At 35.6% G+C, this 26,073-nt stretch overlaps 1 protein-coding gene across 1 annotated transcript in view; it reads left to right on the top strand.

Annotated features, from left to right (window-relative positions):
* The first annotated feature begins 8,395 nt into the window (after positions 1-8,395).
* Positions 8,396-26,073, top strand: part of LOC110447196 (neuronal acetylcholine receptor subunit alpha-10-like) — a 69,013-nt gene continuing 51,335 nt past the window's right edge. Inside the window, exon 1 of the mRNA XM_021492737.1 lies at positions 8,396-8,658. Coding sequence (XP_021348412.1) covers positions 8,583-8,658 — 76 coding nt within the window. The 5' untranslated portion in view covers positions 8,396-8,582. The remainder of the gene's footprint in view (positions 8,659-26,073) is intronic.

The following is a 26,073-nucleotide window of genomic DNA, read 5'->3' as shown; positions in this document are numbered from 1 at the left end:
ATGTATCCCAAGATACCATTTAAGTTGAAATGAGGAACATAATTCATTTCGTAAATGTAAAAAGGATTAACACGAAGGGTTGATTTAATATATTCTTTATTGCACTAGTGCCGAAACGTTGATGTATAGAGGTAACCCAATTTTCCGTTTTGAAATTCAATCTGGACGAACGTAACATACAGATTGCATACTCTTCTTACTGAAAAAAATGGATTCATATTGAAACAAATTACTCTCAGTGGATGATAAAGTTCATCTTTTAAAATTTTCTTCAAATGGAGTGTTGAATTGAATTGACACCGAGAAGCAACATTTCCTGATATTAAAGAAAATTTTACAAATATTTCATTGAAATTGGTTTACTTTTCCAATTTCTGAAAACTTTGCATCAATATAACTTTGTTATACGTAATTGTACTCAAATACGCATTTAACTCTTTCTATATACCGCCTTCAGACCGAATTCAGTACAGAATTCACAAACTCGACAATCTTTTTATATATTTACTTTTTATTCTGACTAAGATGAAATATAATTCACAATATGACTAAGCGCTCGCGCAAATCATGTTTTCCACTTTAAATAATAATGATTAGATTAAAGACCTGAACAAATAATAAATAATCGATGACACAGAGACCTATTTCGACTCTAAGACCATTTTGCTGACAGTAATGGCGAAAGCCGGACGACTTGCAAACTATTAGAGTTCAACAACCTACGAAACCATTCAAGCACAAAAGCTTTCGGCAGCCATGCCCTTAAAGATGCCTGCTTTAGGCGTTGTAGCAGGAGGAGGTCATCGCAAGTAACTCTCGCTCGGAACTTCTCGGTCGATTCTGTCATCTGCGTTGGAATCAGGGCAAGGTGTTCCGAATGATTCCATTACATGTACATACATGTTCGGATACAGGAAACGTAAGCATAAACACAAACTTTCATGGTTAGGTACCAAAATCATATTCAATAGTGTTAACATATCCTTATCGTAAGGACAAAATCAGCTCATTTTCCTGTTTCATACATGGTGCCGTCGAAATATTTGTTCATTCAAAACCGCAGTACCAGAGGCATATTTTCATTTCCTGACGAAAGTCAGGAGGCATTCAAGCCCGACTTTAAAAAACCGGAAGTTGATCTATATTACGGATTGATCATTAATGTTTTCAATTTTGAACGGCGATGAAACTGGAAAACAATTAACACATTGTTGGACCAACTGTGTTGTCAAGTCAAAGATCTGTGACTTGTTTTCTACATAGCTTCATCTCCTTCTTATCTTTACAATATTATTAATCAGTCCTATATACAATCTTATTTGTCAACGTATCAAATCAGTAACCAATGAGGAATATTATTTTACTCAAACATTTAAAAAAAATACTACTTGAAGAACAGCTCCGGCGGAGAATTACAGAAACAAAAGTTAAGGTATAGAATTTGGCAAAAAGAATTGAAAACATAATTTTTTTCTGGGAAGCCTTTCGCAAATGAATTTGATGATCCATAACATCACCACTAAAATCATTATTTGTACGTTTCCTCTGTTCTATTTGAGATAAATCTGATAGAAATGGAAAGAAAACAAATTGTTGTATTTGTTAGTAAAGACTATGAAAGAAGATATTTCTATAACTATAAATATGAACATTGTATATTTTTAATGTTTATCACTGACAACGGAATTTTACGTCATTCGATGATTCCTTCCATCCAAAACCATGGTTGTGTCATATCACGAAACGTTTCCCTGGTGTATATGTACAGTGTGTTAGTGACACGTGTAATTCATTATAATCATTTATATATATATCTATTTATGGAATAAGAGTGGGTCGATAAACACCCGATAGACATTTCTAGCTCCTGTCAACGTGCCTTCATTTATTAGACGACGGCTAAATGGAATCAGGCCAGCCGGGTCTGTGTCACAGTTCCAAGTGTTCCAGCGGTAGTTAGGCCAATTTGAATGCATTTTGGACAACATTAGACAAACTATTAAAACAGAGCACTATAGCTAACCATACCCAAGGCTATTGGAAATGCAGTTGAAAGAGTCACCTTTGACGGCATTTTGTGTGTGTGTGTGTGTTTTATTATCAAAATTTTGTATATTTTTTATGGAAATTTCTTGTCGTATCCCTTGATTGGGGTATTTTTTATGCTAGGCAAGAGGACTTTTAACGTTTTCTGAAAATTTCTTCTGTTACACACACGGACACAATAGAACAATCCCTTTGGATGCATGCAAAAAACCTTCATCGTGCTGTTTAGGCCTGACTTACATGTGGAAATGTCACCCATCATGCCAGATAAATGGAAATTCTAGTATAGAAACAGGGTTTTGTACATAAATTTAAAAGTGAACGTAAGCTTGCAAATGGAAATAAATGTACTTCGCTAAGAGAAAAAAAGGTTGAAAAATAAATACTTTCTGCGATTCAGTACTAGATATATGTTTTTAACAACAAATGTTTTTAGCAACGTCCTTCTCGCCCTAACTTCATGTCATTGCTGTATAACATGCACAACCGGGATTTCGTTATATCTCGTACATATCAGTCGTGATGTTTATAATAGCATGTACCGATGACATTCATCTTGCGTGGACCTAACTACCAATGAGAAACAATCACACTCTGACTTTTTCAAAACAAAATATCGCCGCGCAATTAACTGACGCTGATTGTAAGAACAAGATATTCTTTAAAGCATATCTTCATCATAACGTTTTGCTATTTTCAGCTTCTCATTTGAAGAGCATGTTTATTGTGATTGCACTGGGTACAATATCCTGAAGTACTGGACACACGTATCAGTTCGACAGGTGTATTTCCGTGTTTATGTTACATTGTACAACTGTGCATCGCAGAGGCAGGCAGTGCATCACGCTATTTCCAATACTAGTTCTTGAAAGACACATCTCACATTTTGTTCCTGGTTTTCAAAAATTGATTTGTTTATCTGAAAACACTTTGATGATTTCATTGATTGTAACTATAGTTACCACAGACGATGTATTATATAACAATAGAGCTGTAAGGAATTTAGACAAGACTTGATTCTGGTGCTCCAAAACTGTACTTTAAATGTGCAGGGAATTATTTTCTAATAAAACCTAAAAAAATAATTTTGTTGAGACTTTAAACTCCTTTCCTATATCATACATATATCCTAGATCATACAAATATAAACGAAAGGATAGGTGCGAAATTGGGCATTATGGTGACTGTCACCGCTAAGTTTCATTTTTTGTATACACATGCTTTGGTGTTATGTATGGTTCGAATACGTATTAAGGTACAAAAAAGGAATGATTGTTGACATAATTCAGCCGATATATAACAAGGTCACAGTGGCCTACTTATCAACTATGTGCTACTTTTATCGGCCATTTTTCTTATTTGCAGCTATAGTAATAAGTAACACAATGCATCAAAAGTATGAAGAAACTTAAAAAAAATTAACATGTAGTTTTGTCAAAAAGAGACCATTTGCGATTTTGGTCCCCCACTTAACCCCCTCATATCTCAGAATGATCTCCAAGCTGACCTTAATTTATGTCATATCATGATGGTATACTGGAACCTCAATGTATGTATATAGCCACCCGAATGCCCAAATTGGCACCCGTCCTTTGTATTTCGTTTTTACATGCCCAATGGATAGAACAACGAATATCCAAGATGGCCAATGCTACCCTATTTTACCATCGTTGAATACAATATTAATCGCTCCAGTCATTAAAAGCGTATATATTTGTCAGCTAGATTTTGTGGAATTATATAGTGGGATTGTCATGCAACGGTGAATATTACCGTCAGTTTTTGGGGACGCAATAGAGAGATTTCTGAAGCCAATAATGTGAGACGATTTAACAGCGGCCATTTTGTTGTTGGCTGATGAGAGCGCCGGCCTCTAGTGTCGAAACTATACAAATTTGATCTTGGACAGTAGTACAATAAAAGCCAGGCGGCATCGTTCCAGAGTGGTCAAATGATTATCCAATCAGTAGCCGGTAGCTTATCGCGTGACGTCAATGAGAAAGCATTGAAAGTGTGGTCATGTGATTGCTAAGGAATTCGAACAACCCATTGTGGCAATGTATATTTCATACGTCTTACATCTATTTTCAAAATAGTTATAGGCACAGCAATTAATTTGAGTTTCTTCTATGCATAATATCTAGTCATTAAGTACAATAAGGATGGAAGTGATTGTGCTGTATTGTGAATTTCTCACGCTGGTTTCATTTTTATGGTTATGCGACACATTTCACGATTACGAATAGTCCCTGATGTTTCATCACAATGAATATTTAATTTAATCGTTCATATCTTTTATCTCTCGCAGGACAAGGACTTTGTCAGTCTTACAGGAAAGATAAAGAGTACTACCCTCGCGTCGATCAAATACCAAAAAAACGTCATGCCGCCATATTTTGCCGTACATCAGCAACCTAAGCAAAGTGCCCACCTGGCCGATCGGCCTTTCGTGACCCGATGTGCGCAAATCAAGCAGGTCTATGTAACAACCATAATTGTTATCTCACCCATTAATGAATCCGGGTCACACTAGCGGGTGCAGTTACGTTAGAATATAACAGTGGTTGTGTTACACGTCTGTTTGTGTCACCTGCTCCTAAACGTCTTTTCTGTATTTGCATATTGTTGAGACTTATTGTGTTGTTGTTTAAGTTATTTGTGATTCTTATCAATAAGACACAAAATAGATTGTTTTCAGAATATTAACAGTATAATGCAGTTAGTGGTGGAAACCTATTGGTAAATTTGCTACAGCGAATTTGAAATATATTGTGTAGAAATGTCGCGTTCAGTGATATTTAATAACATTACAGTGATAGACGTTAGTGCAGACTAATTAATTGTATACATTAAAGTCGCGGTTACATCTTACGGTCTACTATAGTCAACCATGGTCATCCCTCACTACGGTCAACAACGTGCGTGACCAGAAGATCTGACCGCGGCTTAAGAGTAACCTGTTCATTTTTCACAGTTCCGAGTTTTGTACCCACCAACCAAACATGTTGTTATAATCCAATAGCTATTACATTGGAATAAATCAAATCGGGAACTGTTCCGGATTATTTGTCATATTATTTGAGTAATCGGGAATCGATCCCGGCTTGGCGACAAATTCAAATTACTCTAAGGAATTCCCGAATGATGATTTCAAATTGACATTTGCCGTTGGAAGAAACTGCTGGTAATAGAAAACAAAGCCATTAATTTTAAACTGAAAGAAACCAGAACATAAAGATGATATATAATTGTGTTGTTGTTTTAAACATATATATATATATTTATCGCATAATGTACTGTGTTATCCAATTAACATTTACCAATGTAATATGACTTATCAGCCCTTTGATTGGTTGTAAGTACATGACGTCACAGACTTACGCACTGGAGTCAAAATGGTGGCTTTTTACATTTCAAGGTTGCATGAAAATTGTCGTTTTAAACGAATAGCTGCCACAAGTCTTGAGTATGTGATAAAAAGGATCTTTCACTCGTTATCATTTCATATGAAAGTTGAGAAACACGAATTTTTCATTTTAGCTCGCCAGAGGCTCGCTAAATTGAAAAATTCTTAGACTCGTTTCATAAATCTCATATGAAATGGAATATCACGTACGTTCCTATATAGATGGATTGATATCACGTATCATGAAATATTTTTGAAAGGAGCTTTGTTACATATCATCACAAATGTTATAAAAATATGCATTTCAATCCACCGATAGTCGTATAAACAAAAAATGATAGTTTTGTAATTTGTTTTTTATGAATTTATGAATTGTGAAAATATAACGAATGTGATCGAATCTAGCTCGCTGTTATGTTTTACGCGAATTTCCAGTACATTGGCAATAAAGCTCGTAAATGGTTAATTACGTGCAAACAAATGTTAAACTTTTAGATTCAGTATTCAGAGTCGCTAGCTTTATACCAGTATACATTCATGTAAAATCCATAAAGGTGAGATAGACATCATTTTGTTTAAACCAAGAACAAGATATATAAGTCTTGGGATTTAATGATCATCCCCAGATAATATACACGAGAAACGTTATATTTCTGCACACACATGTTACCGAACGTTTCATTAAGCTGACGATTAATTACTCAATTACAATATAAGGAAGCACATGCATGTATCTAAACATGCATTAAGTCGATGCAGAAACCCAAACACATGTAACAATTTTATTGCACCATTATGGCCATTTTGTCCATTTGTTACAGCAGGTGCTGCTCGTTTTCTCTTTCGTAAGTTTATATAATAGCAAATAATTAGCCTGAATTAACATCGTTCAGATCAATAAGTTCACTGCTGTTGATGCACACATCAAATACATTTCAAATAGCTTAATACAATTTTATGCAACAGCTCGAAATCCCAGGAACAAGATAGTTGCTTCTAGTCAAGCTTGTTTGCATATATCGATGTCCCCCTAATTGTTATTGTCATTGCTATGACGTCAGACAAGAGACTATCTGTGGCGTTCGCTGTCATGTCATTGTAGACACACCTCGAAACTCCAGCCGTCTACAAATGTATGTAACTCTTTATGCTGCCAAATCCATCAGCTCGTAAAGGTGGACCAATAGTCCCCGATGATCGCCTGTCGGCGGGGACAACGAAACCTATGTACTCTAATAGTATCAAACAGAGTGACCAGCAGGTACGAAGCTACCAACCAGACAATAACGTCGATTCTAGAAACCAAGCACCTGCTACTTGGCGGCATTTACTTTATATGTGTCCGCCGATTGTGTCGTGATTTTGCTTTTTTTTTACAGGCATGTTGACATTACCAACATCCGACACCGCAAATCAACGGCAGAACAGCACACAATACATGTATCTTCATTTGAAGACTGTGTTTTGCTTGTTACTTCATTGTGTTTGTAAAATAGCAGAGTTAACTAAACACTTTCATCGAATGTTGGAAATGTTTTATTTTGTAAATAACTATTATGATTTCAGAGTATTCACAAAATAGATCGTAGATGAATCACACCCTTCTGATTGAAGTGTTATACGGACATAACAATGTTATTGACCAGCCTTTTAATATCATCTCAACGTCATTACCCATTTTTAAAGAAACTATCCCATATCTAAGGTGCAGACAGTGTCTCTCCACAAATCTTAGAAAACTGGCTGTGACCCTCCACCTATCCGACATTACAGACAATAACTCGCGCCTTATCCTACAGGAAATGCTGGTTGTAACTATCAGGGATTATTACTCATTACAATGGGGACATGTGTCCGATAGGCTGTTGAAAGGTCCAGCACTCAACATCGCCAAACCAAATCGCGGTTGGCGAAGATGACGAATTAACTTGTTTCAAAAGGGTATTTGTTAGAGGTATGACATGTCCTTATTAACTGTTTGCGCGTCATTTACTCTTTTCATTCCGATGGCGAATTGCAAGTACCGTCTCAACGGGGCTCGAGTGTATGAAGTGCTCTAACCGAAGCCACGGCCAATTGATAAAAACGAAAGCATACCAGCATTCTGGTTATGTGATATGTCTTTCTAACAACGAGACAATTTCATCTGAATAGGAAAATGCTTGAAACAGCGAACATTTCATAACTATAATTACCTCGATTCGGTTACTTTAAACAACTACATTTACATGTACGCTAGCTTATATATATATACGGGGAACTGCAAATACCATTCTATAGTATACATGCAATAGTGTTAGTTCGTAAAATAGAAAAACGTAGTCTCCAGAATAAAAAGAATACATTTTTCGATGATAGGGCCTGTTATTCCAGCGACTGTGAAGGAGAACAGATTTCCTGTTAAGCCGGAACACTCGACGATAAGGGTCATAACATTTGAGGCTAGTAAGATCAATTCTAATTCCGCGCGATACATTAGTACTAAAGACAATGGCGACACATCCTTGTAATTAACGAAGACAATACTCGCGCGTGCCTTGTGTGCCACTGTCAATCTGGCCAGGTTACACGTACATATAATTCTTCCGGGAGAGTTAACATGGCCTTACAGCCTTCTCTCTGTATGTAAATAAGATATTCATCTCCTGAACACTCCAGTCGGACTCGTACACCTATTCGGAAAACAGATGCATATAGGCTTTGTATATATAGAGCTGATAAACCCAGTATAGAATGAGTTATAGACTGGTTACATTTTTTTCTTTCTTGACACTTAGTTTTGAAAACAAACACCGACGGATACTGATGTTCCCGACAGTTCCCGACATATGCCGGACACATGGGCCTTCACCGCCACCCAGCCTGCCTCTATACTTCAGCCGATAAGCTTCAATATTGACTTATGCAGCCGCCCATAGGTACACATTGATTTCGCCACAAATGTGAACGCTATGTAAAGTCTCACATGTACAACAAACTCCGTAGTAATAGAAAGGAAAAAGCCATTTACTGTGATAATGTACCTCGCTTTTAACTCGTGTATGGGGTACAGCTACCGGATGGTCAACTAAAGCACTACGGATTACAGCTATAGGGTGTTCGTTCCACAAGAAGTTTGGCACCTGTGACAATGGCACCGTACAGGTGGGAAACAGCGTTCGTCCATGTACTTATCATGATTGGATTGACAAGGGGATGCAGAACAGGTAAGATCATATTTATAAAAAGCAATGATATTATGTTAAAAAATGAACACACTTTATTATGGATAACTTTGATTTAAACATGCACGGAATTGGAAATGCATCGCGAGAAAAATGTGCTGCATGATGAACTAACACAGAAAGCAGAAAAAATCATTGATTTTTATTTCACTCCATGTTTGCAGATATTTACATTTTAATCTACAACATGCCATATTCCGTACTCACTTAGGAGGGTTGTCGTCACATGGCCGGTGCTTTTGTTCGTATAGTAGCACCTCTCAATTTTGCTACACACACACATTAAACATGGTATGGTCACAGATGGAAAGAATCGGTCTATTTGGTAACAATGCACCATTAAAGTATGTCTGAGTAAGCGTCGTTTCACGCGATACCTAATTGGGTCCAGGCGGACAAATCAGTAATGGAGGATCCCCGGGGACGCTTTCCTCTAATACAAATTCTATAGTAAATAAGACCATTTGTTCGTTTTCTGATATTTCGTTACGAGTGAAACATGCTCTAATGTTAAAATAAATATCCGAAATTACCATCGGCAGACCAAACTTTAAAAAGCTGATTTAGAAAATCACTTGGCACATTTTGGGAAACCCCACTATGTAACAGTTTTGGATCCTTCACTGTTTACGAGCGTCGCATATTAGAACGCTGATTACTTAAAGATTGAAAACATTTTCGTTCTCATACTTGCATTTACACGTTTATTGTCAATGACGCCTTACGAAGAGTATGTATCACTGGATTCTATTTATAAAATGTTGTCATGCATATTTACTAAACAACCCTTTTAACTCTGAACATCATTTTTGAAGGGGCGCTTATTGGGGTAATACCTGCCGTCCGTTTATTCTCATGCCTTTTATGGGAGTGATCTAAATGCACGTATACACCTATATTGGTAGATGTATTGAGCATGCGCGTGCGGTCAGGCCATTTAGGGTATGTTTGAACATCGGGATTATTTCAGAGAAATGTGTATTTGGCTTTGAACCCATCATTTGAAACATGTTTTATTGATAAATGACGTTTGTTTTGCTTGGGTTGCGTGTGATGTGGGCGTGCTTGGGATCAGCCTTTCTATACAAAAAGGAACAGCTATATACCAATATGCGTGACAGCGTGTATATTAAAAACATTTTTCAATTTGAAATTATTCATGATACTTGTTTTAAATTCATACTTTGCTTGTGAGATCTTCATTTTCAAACATGCCAAATATTCGTATTGTTATTGTTTTCTTATAAACAAGGCATATACACACGTATACCAAAAACCTCCGACACAATTTAGTGAACGTAATAGCTCTGATCCAATATATAATACAATGAAGCTATGTTAAAGGATTGCTTGGTGTTGAATTCGGAAGGAGCCTCTGCATCGATATGTCAGGTTTCTGTCGGCGTCCACGTGGAGTGATTGATTGTCCGTTGGTAGGTGACACGAGAGAGGCAATAAGCTGCAATAAAACCCATGGTTGGTCTGATTTCATGCATTTTATTCACTGAATATAAAATTCCCTGATATCGTACGTATTGCTATGCAAAAAGATAGAGAATATTTAACGGAATACCGACATACCAATGACGTCACACTTGACAAAATGGCTGCGTGTCATTTTATAATTTTACCGTCTTCTGTTTTTTTGGTAACATTTGCCTTCCTAAACGGCGTCAATTTTGAAGTCAATAAAAAGTGCAGTTATGATTGGTCAATAACAAATGAGATATATTCACATCGTGACAAATATCACTTTCGATATGTGTCACAGTTTGGCAAATTTAAACCGATTCAGCACTTTATGCTTTCTGTATAGTGCTCTGATAACATGTTATGGTTATATAATGTAGCAAAATGTTTTTCCTTGTCATTGTTGAATACCTGTTGACAAGGCATGTCCCCATTTTTAAAGCATACAGGTAGGTATGGCAGGTTTGGCAGGTATAGGGAAGCCGCCCATATAGGCGTGAACGCCGCGTTCATATGATCCTATACATTTGTAGCGGAACTGGACTAGGATCGTCGGCGACCAGATAGCTCAATTGGAAAGGTTTCCGTCTTGACTTCAGAGGTTCCCGTGTTCGAATCCCAGCCTGGCCGTCGCATTCCTCTTTTTCCTGTTACTCACTTGTAAATATATATCATGTGATCTGTTTTAAATTGTATCGTTTTGAAAGTGTAATGCTTTCGTGGTTTCCATTCTTGGTATCTTGTAAATTGTATATATTGGTATTACAATTTTATATATGGAAAATTATATCTGTTGTTTTACTAATTAGCAGGCAGTGCGTTAAATGTTTTTCCATAAGTGATAACATTTGTGAAGCATATTTATGGAGAGGTATTCTAACATTCTCCACAAGAAAAATGTGTATTGCTTGAACACTCATATCCGATTTGAAACATGTGCCAGGGATGGAAAACGAAAACTAATTAGCATGAATTGGTAATGTATTGCGTCTGGGTACAAACTAAATGTCAATACAATATAACGTTTTCTACTGCACAACATTTCAATTAAAATTTCCACTGCCAGGTATTACAATAAGTATTTCATCACATCTGTCCAAGTGTGCGTTCAATGGACTATATCTGCCGTCTAATGTCTGTTTAAATACTGTTTCTGACAGGGCGTAGACCATCTCCAATGCCGCGTGTCACTACGATACATTTCACATTAGTCCCATTAATAGAATGGGACAATGTAAAATGTTTTGTTAAACAAGAACAACCCGATATAGATGTGTCACGCATTATGGAGTAATTTGTTCAGAAATGTGAAGAGGATGCCTATCAATGTACAATGAGGACCCAAAACACTTTGAGAACAATATGACTACACTTACCCACACGACCTAACCACGTTCTCAATGTCAAGGTCATTGTGTGTTTGCTCAACAAGCTTCGGGGTTATTAAACACGTAATGTGCAAATATAAGTCGACTTTGAAATGCACGGGCTGAACAAAGGTAAAACATTAGCTTAATGAAATATCAGTGTAAAGCTTTCATCAATAATATTTTCATAATTACTGATTGAAAAAAGATTGATTAAAGATTGAAAACAAAAAAATACATGACATAGGGATTAATATTTTCACGGGTATTTGAAAATAATATTACTCACTCTATTAATTAATCTTATATTTAGGTCCGTGAGGTCTTTGAATACCAATAATGGTATAAAATATCAGGTAGTTTTAATTACCAAACATCCACATATACCAGCGGTTATGGGTGTCTCTCAGTATAATTCATTAACAATATTCCTGTATCCACTTTCATCAATATTTAAAAATCACTTAAGAAAAAAACGCACCCGATGGCTTCCTATATTTGAGAAAGTTTGCAGAACCATACATGATTAAAGTTCTAGTGATTAGCATTATCTACTTAACGCAATTACAAGAAGTACGAAGTGTGGACACTTTTATTTAGAATTTAGTTGGCGGATGCAGAAACCCAGATAAAAACACACACGTAGGTGAATAAGAACAATCCTGTTGTCTAAATCGTCTGAATATAAAAGCTATGAGGGTAGGATTGGGAAGGATATCGAAGATCAAAAAAGCGCTGGTCACCTAAAAAGAACTTATACGATCTGAAACTTAATAAAACATAAGAGTTGTTTGTATTGTACTGTCTATCTCAGTATCATTTAAATATAATGAAACTACCACGTGGTGTCAAGGATGTAGTTCCTGGCTTAATAGGACAAGATATTGCAAATATCTTAATGCTACGCGTATCTTCATTTATAGCACTATTTTTTAATACAATACCGAATATGCATACTATTGCATTGTTTACATTCTAAAACGTTAAGATGTCGGACTTTCTGTGTGTAACATGAATAAACCCGGATTACCGGAACTGCGCCATCTTAATGCTTTTCCCATGTAAAACGTGTGAGGTGTTACGCACACATTGATCAATAAAGCGTCGCACCGGTGATGCCAATAACTCAATTTGTTAATCTGAAAATGATATTGTTATATTCGAATTATGCACAAATATTTCATGGAGTTCGGGTTTTTATGAATCGCTACAATACACAAAGGAAGGCGACACCAGTGCATCTGCTGAATTTTGCAGATCATTTCTTTCCCCTCTTTCCCCGAAACAATCTGACAGCGAGAACAGAGCTAGCGGTTAAGTTGAACACGAAGCGAAAACACATTTAATCGATCAGACTAATTATGAATAAATTTTATGTCCACACTTCCCCGGTATGCACAACAATTTCGTTTACAATGTTTAGAATGTAGTATAAAGTAGTCTTTAACATTCTACTTTACGCGTGTATAACGATCAGCCTTGATATTGATGTTGGGGTAAGGTTTGTATTTATGTCTTAAGATCACATATAGATCAATTTAATACATGAACACATAAGCTGCAGTATTTATCCTTCGTTAATTAACTACAGTTATCAAATCTATAAATCATTCAGTTCCGGGCGTTACTCTATTCAATTCCTTCCATACACTTTACGTATATTGCGAACGATGTACAAGTCTGTGATTCCCTAGAGTAAAATCTTTAGGCTGCTAGCTTCACAACTTTTGCAATTTATGCACATTTAAGAAAATACATTTATAAAATGTTAGAAGTTAGTTTTTCCATAGAGAATCGTTGACATTTGTACTACTTTATATACTAAATATACCAACTCTTTGCAGTTTTGTTGTATCGTTTATGCAATTTGTTTATATCGGACAAATAGATGAGTCATCTTTATGACCCCATTTAAACATCCATTAAGGGGTGGAATGAGTAAATACATTAACTGTTCCTCTGACTGGCTGCAGAATTAGAGTGTTATTTGGACGAGATGTCTCGATATTTTCTGACAGCTGTCTTTACCTATTCGGCACATTGTGGCTTAACGTGTTATTTTCACCGGTTTTGAGTCGAGACGTCAGTCATTTGCATTCTTTACTTGACAAAGAAAACAGACCTTTTCAAAAGCTCGCAAAACAAATTTGTTCAAAACAAACTACGCATATATTGTTTATGTACATTTTAAAATGTATTGATGATTTAAAATATAAATTCATTACACACAAATCCCGATTTAGTTAACACAAGTAATGCATATTCAAGCAAAAGGTATTATCTGGGTTATAGTTGTGGGTGACACCTGTTAAATATCAATATCCACTCACAAAGTATGTAAAGATTACACATGCCTTAAAAAATTCACTGTTAAATTACATTTGTCCGGATATCAAAGCCGGAAATTCCGAATAGATTTGATCATATAAGACATTCTGATATAAAAAAGTCAATGCATAGTGAATATATATATTGAGGAAGGATTCCAAAGCCCTATCGGTTTTCCTATAATGGTGTATGCTGTTTCTTTTACCTGTTTTCCTTGATTCTAAACAATTGCAAGTAAAAAATGTGTCGTCGCCGGAGACAAAATCTGAATGTAGAAATATAGATCAATATTCGTTTTTGCACAATTTGAATACATTCTCCAAAAGTACATGCAACGTTTTCCCGAAATCGATCTTAATTCTGTCCTCAGATACAATATACCAGTGTCATAAGTTTGTGTATTTTGGTTACAACGGAGCTGTGCTGATTTATCCTACAACATGGTTACAGAGTGCAAATTGGAGTGGTGCTGTTCCTTATATTATCCATACAATATGCCTCCCGTCGCTGCGTGATACCTGATACTATTTGACGGGGTGTAAAACGGATGATGGAACCGCCAGTGTGGAAACATAACAGTATTCCCATTGGAATCCATTGTCTGTTCTAGAGAGACTGTTTGTGGTGACATTTACATACTATCGGTAGACTGATATTGGTGCATACACATATTTGCACGTTGTACCGTCTCACCATCAGTTGGATTCGATGGCAAGTTGAGCTTATTACCGGCCATTCCAGGATATAGATCAATGTAGGTCACGATCGTTTAATCTGGATTAGGTATCTCCTATTTCGTAGCCGTGTAGACAGATTTGTATCTGCAAATTCCATTAATAGCCTTTTGTATTCAGATATAGATATCCGCCTAATTGTGCAAACATAAATATTTGCCCAGCATATTTTGAATATGTTATAAGTTGTAGAAGGTGCGGTTGTTTGTTTCCAAATGACGTCATTAAGTTTACTTAAACATGCGTGCTTCGACTGCATTAATGATAATAAAATTAGAATGTATAGTTTCGAAAATTAAAATTGAAGTACATTTCTCGATAATGTTTTTAGACGCAGACTGAAATGAGATGTAATTACATAAGAGACAATGCTATTTGCTTGTGTTAACGCATGCTTTCAGTATTCACCATTGATGTGCCCGCAGTCGTAGCCAAACCACACTGGGCAGTCAAATTGGTGTGAAACAACATTTGCTTATAGTAACACCACGTATAATGATGCTGATTATCGTCTAGAAAGTAGTGAAGACGAGATAGTTTGAGTCTGTGAGTCGCCGCATCTTTAAATGAAGCAGTCTTTATGTGGCGTGTTTCCTCTCCAAGTAAACGTGTTTGATCAGCATCTAGACTACGTGCCTTTCCCAGCATTCCCTCTCAACAACATATCCGGCAATCGCCCATATGTCCCCAAACTAATTACTGGTTGCCCTTCCAGCGTTAATACTTATTACTCACCAAACATATAATTGATATGACAAAAACACACTTGTGGTGCGAACATGACGTTCTATGTGGATCAAATTAACGAATATAAATATAAAATGTACTTTATTTCATGGAAAAATGTGTTTGTTTTATATGGGTATACATGTTTACAGTGTGGCCAAAATATATACCATCGTGTTTTATCAAATAAGATGCACGCACTATCGCAATACCAATACATACAATGTCAAATAACTTACACAGTGTAAAATGGCAAAATATCAAATGACTTGAACACAGTCATAAATGACATGTTCATATAACAAATTCAGTTATATAAGACAAACGGGGTGATAAAAAAACCGGTATTCACAATATTCAATTACATGTACATAAAATCCAATATCTTAATACACATTGACGTTACATTATTTCTGGTTGGTTAATCATATCACATGACCGGAAGTCGTATATATGTCAGCGCATGACCGTAGTCAACACAACATCGTATCTCCTGGTAGCACGTGCCCCAGTTCCGATTATCACACAATGGCCACAGGAATATGAAAACAAATTACATTAGATGTTTTCAGACATTCTCTTCTGAGTGTGTAGCGAGTACTATTAGATGTTGTATGACTTAGATTAAAATCCATCGGGAGATACGATTCACTTCAGGAAACAAATTCCATACCGCGGTGCGTCCTGGGTAAAAAAGGTGCAATGTTTAACAAAATGAAATCACGTGTGCACAATATCAAACAACATCCGACACAAAGTCATAAATAAATATAGTCGAGTTACGGCAGCATTTCGCTAACAGTTTAGTTGTTAATTTAGAGTTTATATATGCTCGACAATAGTTCCTACATGCAGAGCACTGGTTGTACCTTTGCGAATATACGACGAACATCGACTCAGTAAACGGGAAAGTGAAGCTAGGTTTTGTTACTTTTTGCACCATTTCGGTACAAAAATGTGTCATTAATGTTTCGTTTTTATTTTTGTTAACTGAAAACAGGAGATTAAGTTAAAACAAATATAAATGTTATTTATTTTACAACAATCATGAAACAAGTTTGTACAACTTATACTAATCAATCTTGTTAACCCGGATATTAGCGCGCAGGCTGGGGGTCTTGCTGTGGGAGGAAACCGGAGTACCCGGTGAAAACCCACGTCGTCGGGCAGGTGACCTCATACCTTTTCACGTCCGATCGAGAAATCGAACCCCGGCCGCATTGGTGAAAGGCAAGTGTGGGGTATCCACTGCACCACCCGACCACGCTTAAAGTAATTTAAATGATAATCTAAAGACTGGAATGACTGGACTTGAACACAACGTCCAAAGAAGGTTGTTGTAAACTTGTATGCTTTTTATATTGATCTTAAAATATCGAATCATAGTCGATGCGATATATGCACGGTCTGTTTGTTAGTAGAAGAGGTGACAAATCCTTTTTTCCATCAAATAATATATTTCAGGTAAACAAATTCCTACATATTATTTTCAGAGTAAAAATTGTTTTGTAATTCTCTCATTTCCCTGTGTGTAAGATAGAGCTGTCATGGGTAAAAGAGGGGTGTTGGAATAATAGAATCTTTCACCCCCTTGGGGGTGAGATAGGAGAATCTCAACCCGAGGGGGAAGGTTCTTAAGTTGCCAAACACGAGGCTTTGCCGAGTGTTTGGCAACTTAAGAATCTTTCCCCGAGGAGGATATCCCTGTCCAGGGTAAGAGAAATTTCTATCTTACACCCCATTTCACGTGACGTGACGTCACAATGGCTCAACAATGACGTGACGTCACGAATTTGGAACTCTCCGATGCCGCAATGCGGAAAAGGCGACGTGATGAATTTAAACCTTTTATTTTATATTTACCGTACATGTTAGAAAGATGAAATTATTTTTTCTGTGCTAAAGGTTTGCAAATATGGGATATGCTAAACCTGGCTGGCTTATTCGTTTTTATCCAAAAAGCTCAGGGGAAAAATTGATAAGAGAAGATTACTCTGCAATACGCAAAGACGGAATAACGTCAGAGTTAAACTGTTTGCGTTTACTTCAGAATTTAAATTGACACTCGTTTTTAAATATTTTACACATATAGAGAAGAAAAGTAGAACAGACCTAAATAACTTGTTGTGAAATATTGTAACAAAATCAACCCGTTGTTAGATAATAAAATGAAGTGCATTTGATCGATTTATTGAGTTTCACAGGTCAAAAACACATAACACATCATATAATGGTAACTATACGGAGGAAGTGACACCATCAAATCTATGTGTATCAAAAACTATTAAGTGGACCGGAACTAGTTAAGAATAAAGGAAACATATACAGAAAGTACGTAAACTGAATCGTAGCATGTCTGATGTATTCTACAGGGTATCGCGACAAACAGCATTTGTTGTATGTCGTGACTCGCAAACTGACAGGACATGTAGTGGTAGACTCTGTACCTTTATGCATACACTGTATCGGTCAAATGTATATAACAGTAATAGGTCTACACTGGATGACATCATATATACTAAGCGTCAGACTCAGTGGATATCAGTTTATGTATATAATGTATCGGTCAATTGTATATAACATTAATAGGTATACACTGGATTACATCATACATACTAAGCGTCAGACTCAGTGGATATCAGTTTATGTATATATGTCGATAATATATAACAGATATAGGTCTGAACGGGATGACATCGTAGGTGTCAAACACAGTATATATGTCTGTAATGTATTAGTCCACTTTATATATATATATAATACATGTATACACTGGATGACGTTAGATGTACAGTACATGACATAAAATAGATATGCCTTCATTAAAACAATGTATATGTCAGTTATATATCAAAGATACCGGTTTACACTGGATTGCATCAAAAACAGTGTCAGACTCAGTAGATATATCTTTATGTTTATACTATATTATTCAGTTTTATAAAATATACTGGTGTACACCGGATGTTATCAGTTACATAGTGTAAGCATATTTAGATAAAACGTCGTGTGGTCAGCATAGCAGTCAACACTGGATGACACGAGATTCAGTTCTGTACCATGGTGCCAGCCTCTGTTAGGACATTTTTATGAATTCAATGTAATCAGCTAATTGTAGTTTTTCAACAATACTAACTAACGTTACACTGTGACTCGAATGTCCACCCAATGCGCAACAAGACATTAATAATGCAGCAACATAACAATAAAAGCAACATGTTTCCTTTATTTATCATATTAATCAAAAGCCTAAAATCGAGTTGCCAATTTAGTCATACATTATCAACCATTTACTGTAAAGGGAAGGAAAGTCATTGGGTAAACGTGCTAATTATTGTTTTGTTAAGGAGTTACGTGCCCGTTGCATCCCAAGTTCCCGTTGATATACAGGAATCAAACACCCTTTATGACTTTATGATATCTATGACAGGAGAACTGTATCAGAAAAGTATAACTCAAATGATGGGAGTATGTTAGTAAAAAAATGTTATTAATGTTCCGGGAATAAATTGATACTGAAAAATGTGATAAAATTGCTTAACGGTTGATGGAAAAAATTTACAAAAGAATAAACAAAGAGGCGAGTTTTTCTTAATGACTTATTTTTGTAGTTAGTTGAATCATAAGAAAACTTATTTAATACATAAGAAAAGTACCACATTTCGTTTTTTAAAATTTCGATAATGTCTCTTATGATTCAACTTGTTTTATTTAAAGATAAGGCTGACAAACAAACCGATTAGTCTCGCTAAAATTCCATATCCTCCATCTCTGGCAATGTGTATATCTTCATGGTATTATTTAATAGAAATCAATAATTTGTCGCCTATGGTTTTATAATGTACACTATGGATATGCCATGGAAATCAATTGCATGTGATATTTATCAGCATATAGAGAGGCTAAGGCAGTGCTTGAAGCACTAATAATGCATATTACCTCCACAGCTTATATACAGAATCTAGATCTAATTTCAAATATTAACACTGTCAACATTTAGTGATGGAAATTAACTAGAGACGGCAAGACGTCTTCATATAAATTATGAGGTGTAAACAAACCATTAAGTAAAAGGAAAAGGGTAACATATGCTCCATATCACAAAATCTTAGAAGTAAACATGCTTATAACACACGACCAACCCTTTGTGGGTACCTATATATATAGAACGGACTGTTTCGGAGTAGTTTACGTTACAAACAGAAGGAATTATGGTAATGTATTAACGGGTTTAAACATAAAATTTTATACTCGGACCACTAGATGAAGCCACGCGATACTAATCCCAGTCGGCCGTGATAGCAAGAGAGTTCCACTTCCTGTGTTTAGAGTACTGTAAACGTGGAATATTACGCGCTTGTTTTTTCAATGAATATGTGTAATTTACTCAGTATGCCTTCCGCACAACAGTAAAGCACAACAGCTCTAAGCCTGATACAACATTGACTGAGAGGAAATCTTGCCTTAGCAAACATTTGTCGGTGGCGATAGTCATTTCGTGAGTTATTCTCAATTAAAAGACAATCACGACCGAATCATCAACCGTCTTTGTTTCTACCAACAAGTTTACACGTTTTATTTATTCACTCCGACACACTTACGTGTGTAACAAGAGGTCACATACATATAGTAAATATGATACATGGCGTGTGATGTACACAATTACAACATTGTATATAGCATAGTTACATATAGAAGGAGCACAACCTTGTACAGAAATGAAGTTAATATTTTTCAAGCTTTTCTAAGAATCTACAAACTTTTGTGTACATTTTTACATTAAATATATTAAACAATCCTTGCGTTTTTATTTGTCTTGGATAAGTGAAATGATATTTTGGTATACATTTCTCTCTTAGACATTTAACTTAATAACTTTCGCATATAAATAAGTAATGAAATTCATCTCCAATGTACGAATTACATAATGTATAGGTTATTTCTTGACGAGGAATACCTAACCATCTTCCTTTTTCTATGGGTAAATGCATATTGCAAGAACGACATTTACACATGATTTTCCTATCATTTGTATTAAGCTTAATTAAATATTTTTCTTGTTCAGTCTTTGTCTTAAATATTGAATATGTTTGTCCTTTAGAGGAGTTTAGAATATCATCAAACCATTTCTGTATAAATTGATCCTTTAGTCTACTTTTTAACTTATGCCAGAATACTACCGTCACGCAACAGTTCTATAACAAGTTGTGAAAAGAATTGACAATCTTTGCTGTAAATTATATTTTGTTCGATAGCGTAAGAATTTTGCTAAAACATATTTATCTATCAGTGGTATGTCAATATGTCAATGTTGATCCTAAGTAATGCTGCCAAAAGATATACTAACTTTTGGTTACATATACAAAGAAATACATGTCTTCTCTCTGTGATACTCCATTGGTCGACTTAAAAAAATAATTTAATAAACATTTACAAATACGGACTCAATACGCTAGTATTAATAAGAATTGTTCAAAACGTGTGTTCCTTCTTCTTGGTTTTGTCGAAAAATAATAAATACCAACCCATACGATGTAGTTCATATATATGTTTCGAATATTCAGCTTTTTAGGTATTTAAGAACAATTGTGTGGTATGAACTAAATGGGAAAACATGCTACTCGTGTCCACAGCAGCTGCCAGTATTTTATCACCTTCTGATGAGGAACATAACATAATATAGTGTTATAAACCAATTAAAACCTAAATTATTGCAAATCATGTTAGTTGGATCTAATTGCTATCTTTATGTTGTATTTTAAATAAAGACAATCCATAAAGTATTCGGAACTTCTCGTGTTTTTATATATGTGGAAGTATATAACTCTTTTTTTTTATGTCTTCCATACACTTTTACGAGAAATTTATTCATTCGCATTTGGGATAGTTTATTGGACCACTATGGAACAAAACAATAAAATTAAATAAACATTACGACATAGATATCCGACTACTTGTTTGTATTAGGAAACACAATTCACAAATTTACAAAACATCACCAAAGCTATGATTGTTCTTGTTGTAATCCCTATAAACCCATTTGGATTGTATCAATCCAACCGTAAGTGTCTACGGTCAAAGACATTATACAAGGAAGAAGCCTTTTATCTGTCAGCTCAAAAATACATATATAAGATTGCTACAATATGACAAGCATAGCGGAACTCCTGTCAGTTACAACCTTCAGAAGAAGTCATTTTCCGCCCAGAAAAGCAAAATAATAAACAGAATAAAACAACGTAACATTCAGGGAGTATCGACCAAGGTGTGTTTATTCTTAATACATAATTTGACTGTTGCTGGGAAACACAAACACAATCACAGGAATTCAATAGAATGTTCGTCAACATTTTATATGGTAATTTCATATGTTGTTTAGACTATAGGTATTACAAGCAGCAGAACGAACGATGTTACGTTAATAAAGCTGAGGCATGGCTATTTGTGTAGGTTATTTCTGTAGAAAATGTGCTGGCATAATCATACACAGAAACAATTTTAAATTCAATCATTCTCAAAATTTCCTCCTCAATATATTTCATCTTGAACTTTGTCGTGTTCTTCGCAAAATATGCTCAGGTAGTTTACAACCGTACATTTATTTCACCGTTCCCCTTTGTTGGAAAAATAACGCTCTGCTATTAAGGTAACGAACCTCCAAATCAACTCTTACTCTTCGGCTTACTTCTGGTTTACTAGGGGAAGTCCGTCTGGTATAAGTTAACAATGATGGTTGCAGTCTTGGATATGAAAAGACATGTGAATGCTGGTACAAAAGCAGATCGACCATTGCCATCGATGACATCATCATGGTAAGGAACAGCGACACCTGGTGGCAAAGTATTGACTCATTGATATTACGCAAACTGTGGTATTGTAAAGCAAATTCATGTGTACAGAAAATATCAATATTTATCTACAAGCACAACGTCACTAGTGATACTAAGTGATTGAAACGTTTTGTGGTGTTAGAACTTGCCTAAAGACAGTTTCTGGGATGGTTTGCTGTAGTCCTAGCATTTAAACGGTATATTAAGTTTATTTGATTAATCTTAATGGCGCTAAATTTGGAGGCTTGTCTAGACAAGCTGCGTCTTCAAACATCGATTCTGTAGAGACCGATTAATCTAAATCAAGTGGACAACACTAATGGTCCCTGTGAACCCTCCAGTCATTACCCAAGCGTACAGCGTTATTGGTGCCAGGACTATCTAAACTTATATAATTCATACCAATAGATACCTTGATGTTGTACATCGGAATATTATACGTTTTATTTTCTACATATTGACTATTAAGGATGTGAAGCCGAAAGAATCAGGGTCATACGGTTCAAAGTAAATCGAGTACACCCATACTAATTTTGTCAAGGCAATCAGCCAATCAGGTATCCGGATTAACGTCATATGATATCAACATAAAATTTACAAGACTTGAAAGATTTGTTCGGACTTTCTTTGTTCCATCCATGCAATTTCTGCTTTATATTCTAGACTCGCATTGTTTGGTAACCCTATTCAGATATTTTACCTTATAACCGATTGTATGGCATTTGTATTCTTCTGCTGGTGCTCCACGTTTTTGGATTGCTATTGTTTATGTTATAAATATGCTTATGCAACATGGTTGACATTGTTGTAACCATATCTGCCATGTTATTCGTCATTTAATAAAATGACATTTACTAGACATAAATTAGTCTTTGTTGTTACTGGTGTGTATGTATCCATTACAACTAGCTTAAGTTGTGATCTGATGATCGTGATGGAGATTTATAACATGAATATATATATACATGCTCATTAAAGCTCAAACAAGTTGTTACGGCAGGATTAAACTGGTGATCCTGTGGTAATACAACTACATGCAGACTATACCGTACGAATAACGTGTTTATACTGTTTTAAAGATTATCCATACTCTAAGAGCGACATTGATACAATTTGTTCGTGGAATTTCTTTACTATAATTATGGTCGTAATCAATATGTCTATTACGATAACAGTGATTGACATCAACATGTCTATGAAAAGTGCATGTTGCTAAAAAATTTATATTTTGTTTGGCATTTTTGTACTTTAAAACCTAGACTTCATTTATCGCGATGTAACCATATGCTCTCGATGCTGGATTTATTGCACGCATAAACCAGTTTTGATGACTGCGTCTTCAGAAAGAAATTTGACAAATACATTTTTAATTCGAATAATATTGGTATTTTGAACATAAAAGTATCCGTTTAGAATATTTTCATCGAAACGAAACTTGTCAGCGTCAGTAACACGTACACGTCATGTCAGACACGTATGATGTAAAAGTGTTAATCAGCCAAACCATTGTTATATAAGTTATACAGCGTAACATGTGTTGTATAGGTTATACAGACTAACCGGTGGTGTATTGGGTATACAGCGTAACATGTGTTGTATTGGTTATACAGACTTACCGGTTGTGTATTGGGTATACAGCCTAACCGGTGGTGTATTGGGTATACAGACTAACCGATGGTGTATTGGGACTACAGACTAGCCGGTGGTGTATTGGGACTACAGACTAAGCGGTGGTGTATTGGGACTACAGACTAACCGGTGGTGTGTTGGGTTATACAGACTAACCGGTGGTGTATTGGGTATACAGCGTAACATGTGTTGTATTGGTTATACAGACTAACCTGTGTTGTATAGGTTATACAGTCTAACCTGTTTTGTATTGGGTATACAGACTAACCGGTGGTGTATTGGGTATACAGACTAACCGGTGGTGTATTGGTTATCCAGCCTAACATGTGTTTTAAATAATCGGTACAATCAATGAAACACCTATTTAGAAGTTTTATTTGTAGATGAACAAGCCAAAGTTAACAATTTGCTTTACCATATAACCATTTAGTCTATGTAGTCTCATCAATCGTACTGCAGGTCAAACGAATATAAAATCAATGTCTTAAGTGTTTAAATATATATATATATAGAATACAAAAATTGAGGAATGGTGAAGTGTGTTCAATAGATTCTTGTTATGTTTAGAAGAAATGAAGCTTTGCGATATGGATACGTCGTTGCTACTTGCCTTCGATATATCACACTCATAAGAAAACAGCATAAATAGATTAACTAAAAAGAATGAATTTCAACTAAAAGAATGGTACAGTTTGCTCCAATGGGTATCCTGCTGAAAAAAGCTGAATATATATCCTGTCAACTAAGAAACCAATCGTTCTACAATAAAATCCTCAGAATATTTCATCTTGAGCTTTCCCGTGGATTTCAAGAACTAAGCTCGATGAAGCTAATAGAGGGTACATGTAAGCGATACATTTTTTGTTTGTTTGTGTATAGTCTAATGACTCTGGTGTAATTCACAACAAAGCCATGGATCTTAACCATTCGCAATTTGTCATTTTCTTTTCTGAAAGTTGATGAAATTAAATTTGAAGCTTAAAATCATATTTATTCTAGTGCTAATTTCCAAAAATAATTCTTTCAATGGCTGTTTAAATTGCAGTCTTATTTCATAAAAAGCGGAACACGTCAGAAGGTATTGCCACTTTCCTAGTCATTGTAAAATGTCAACCCGTCAGAATTATTTCCGTTTCCCAGAAAAGACCATCACGATGTGCCAGCCATGATCGATATGATTGAATCAACATTGCCTGTAACACCCTGTAAGATAGCATGTCATTCGTCCTCTTCAATGTATTTAAGAGTTTCACTAATATCGTTATTTGCTACATGCGAACACATAATGGTATTATCGGCAACGGTCTCACCGCACAAGTTCTTATTATCTCAGAAATAATACTGGTCTTCATACCAATGAATATAACATTCTCAATATTTCTGAACGACACTTATCTCCGTGGTCTAAGCTATGGAAGAAACTGCCCTTTCCATGCTCATAATTTCCGTTGACACTTCGGTATCCCCTATATTTATTATTAGATTCTCTCCGCACGTCCGTCTTCTTGATTTTTTTTTTTTCCCTATAGGTAAAAAAAACCCCGATCGTTTCCGCGTTACTTTTCTTAATTCAAATATCGAAGAAAATATGCAATCTTTGCATCAATGCTTATATTTACACAAACCTGTTTAAAAATATTAACTTTAACAACCACACACGATAGAATTGCATTTTCTAGAAAACATATTTGATGAATAATGTGGTGTTAATTACTATTGCTACTTGAATGACGTTACAGACCATCGTTGGATACCACTAATATGAAGTGCAAAGCCTCGGGATTAGTATGAGTACGCCTAACATTTTATACGTAGCAGTATGAAATTAGTCTAATCGAATTCGAGTGTTTGGTAGGAACAACGGGTTTGTGTTTTCAAAATAAAATTAAATCTGTGGCATCGCAGTTTTCTTACTAAACCTTTGGTATTTCAGAGCTTGCGTGGTTTTCGAGCTAACAACTTGATCGCTGTCAACGAGTTTCCATCGATAGTGAACAATCTTCCCACAGCTTGGGTTCCCTAGGGAATAATTCTAGGACCTTTCCTATTTTTGGTTTTCGTTTATGACAGTGTCGAAGGCATTAATTGTCTTATAATGTCATTTGTCGACGATACGTCTCTCGACGTTGTGGTGTTGTTGCTAGGTCTGAACCCCAACCTGTTGAACAGTTTGTCTAAGGAATATTCATGTGTTGTCGATTAGATGATCTGTTAATTTCATTTCATCATTTTTTTACCTCTGATTGTAAGAAAATAATAGAACATTTCACCCTCTCCTCTCTCTATGAATACTATCCACTGTTTATTTCAACT

The sequence above is a fragment of the Mizuhopecten yessoensis genome, unplaced genomic scaffold (genome assembly GCF_002113885.1).
Source record: "Mizuhopecten yessoensis strain PY_sf001 unplaced genomic scaffold, ASM211388v2 scaffold3235, whole genome shotgun sequence".
In the NCBI taxonomy this organism is placed as follows: domain Eukaryota; kingdom Metazoa; phylum Mollusca; class Bivalvia; order Pectinida; family Pectinidae; genus Mizuhopecten; species Mizuhopecten yessoensis.
This window is presented reverse-complemented; position numbering and strand designations above follow the sequence as displayed.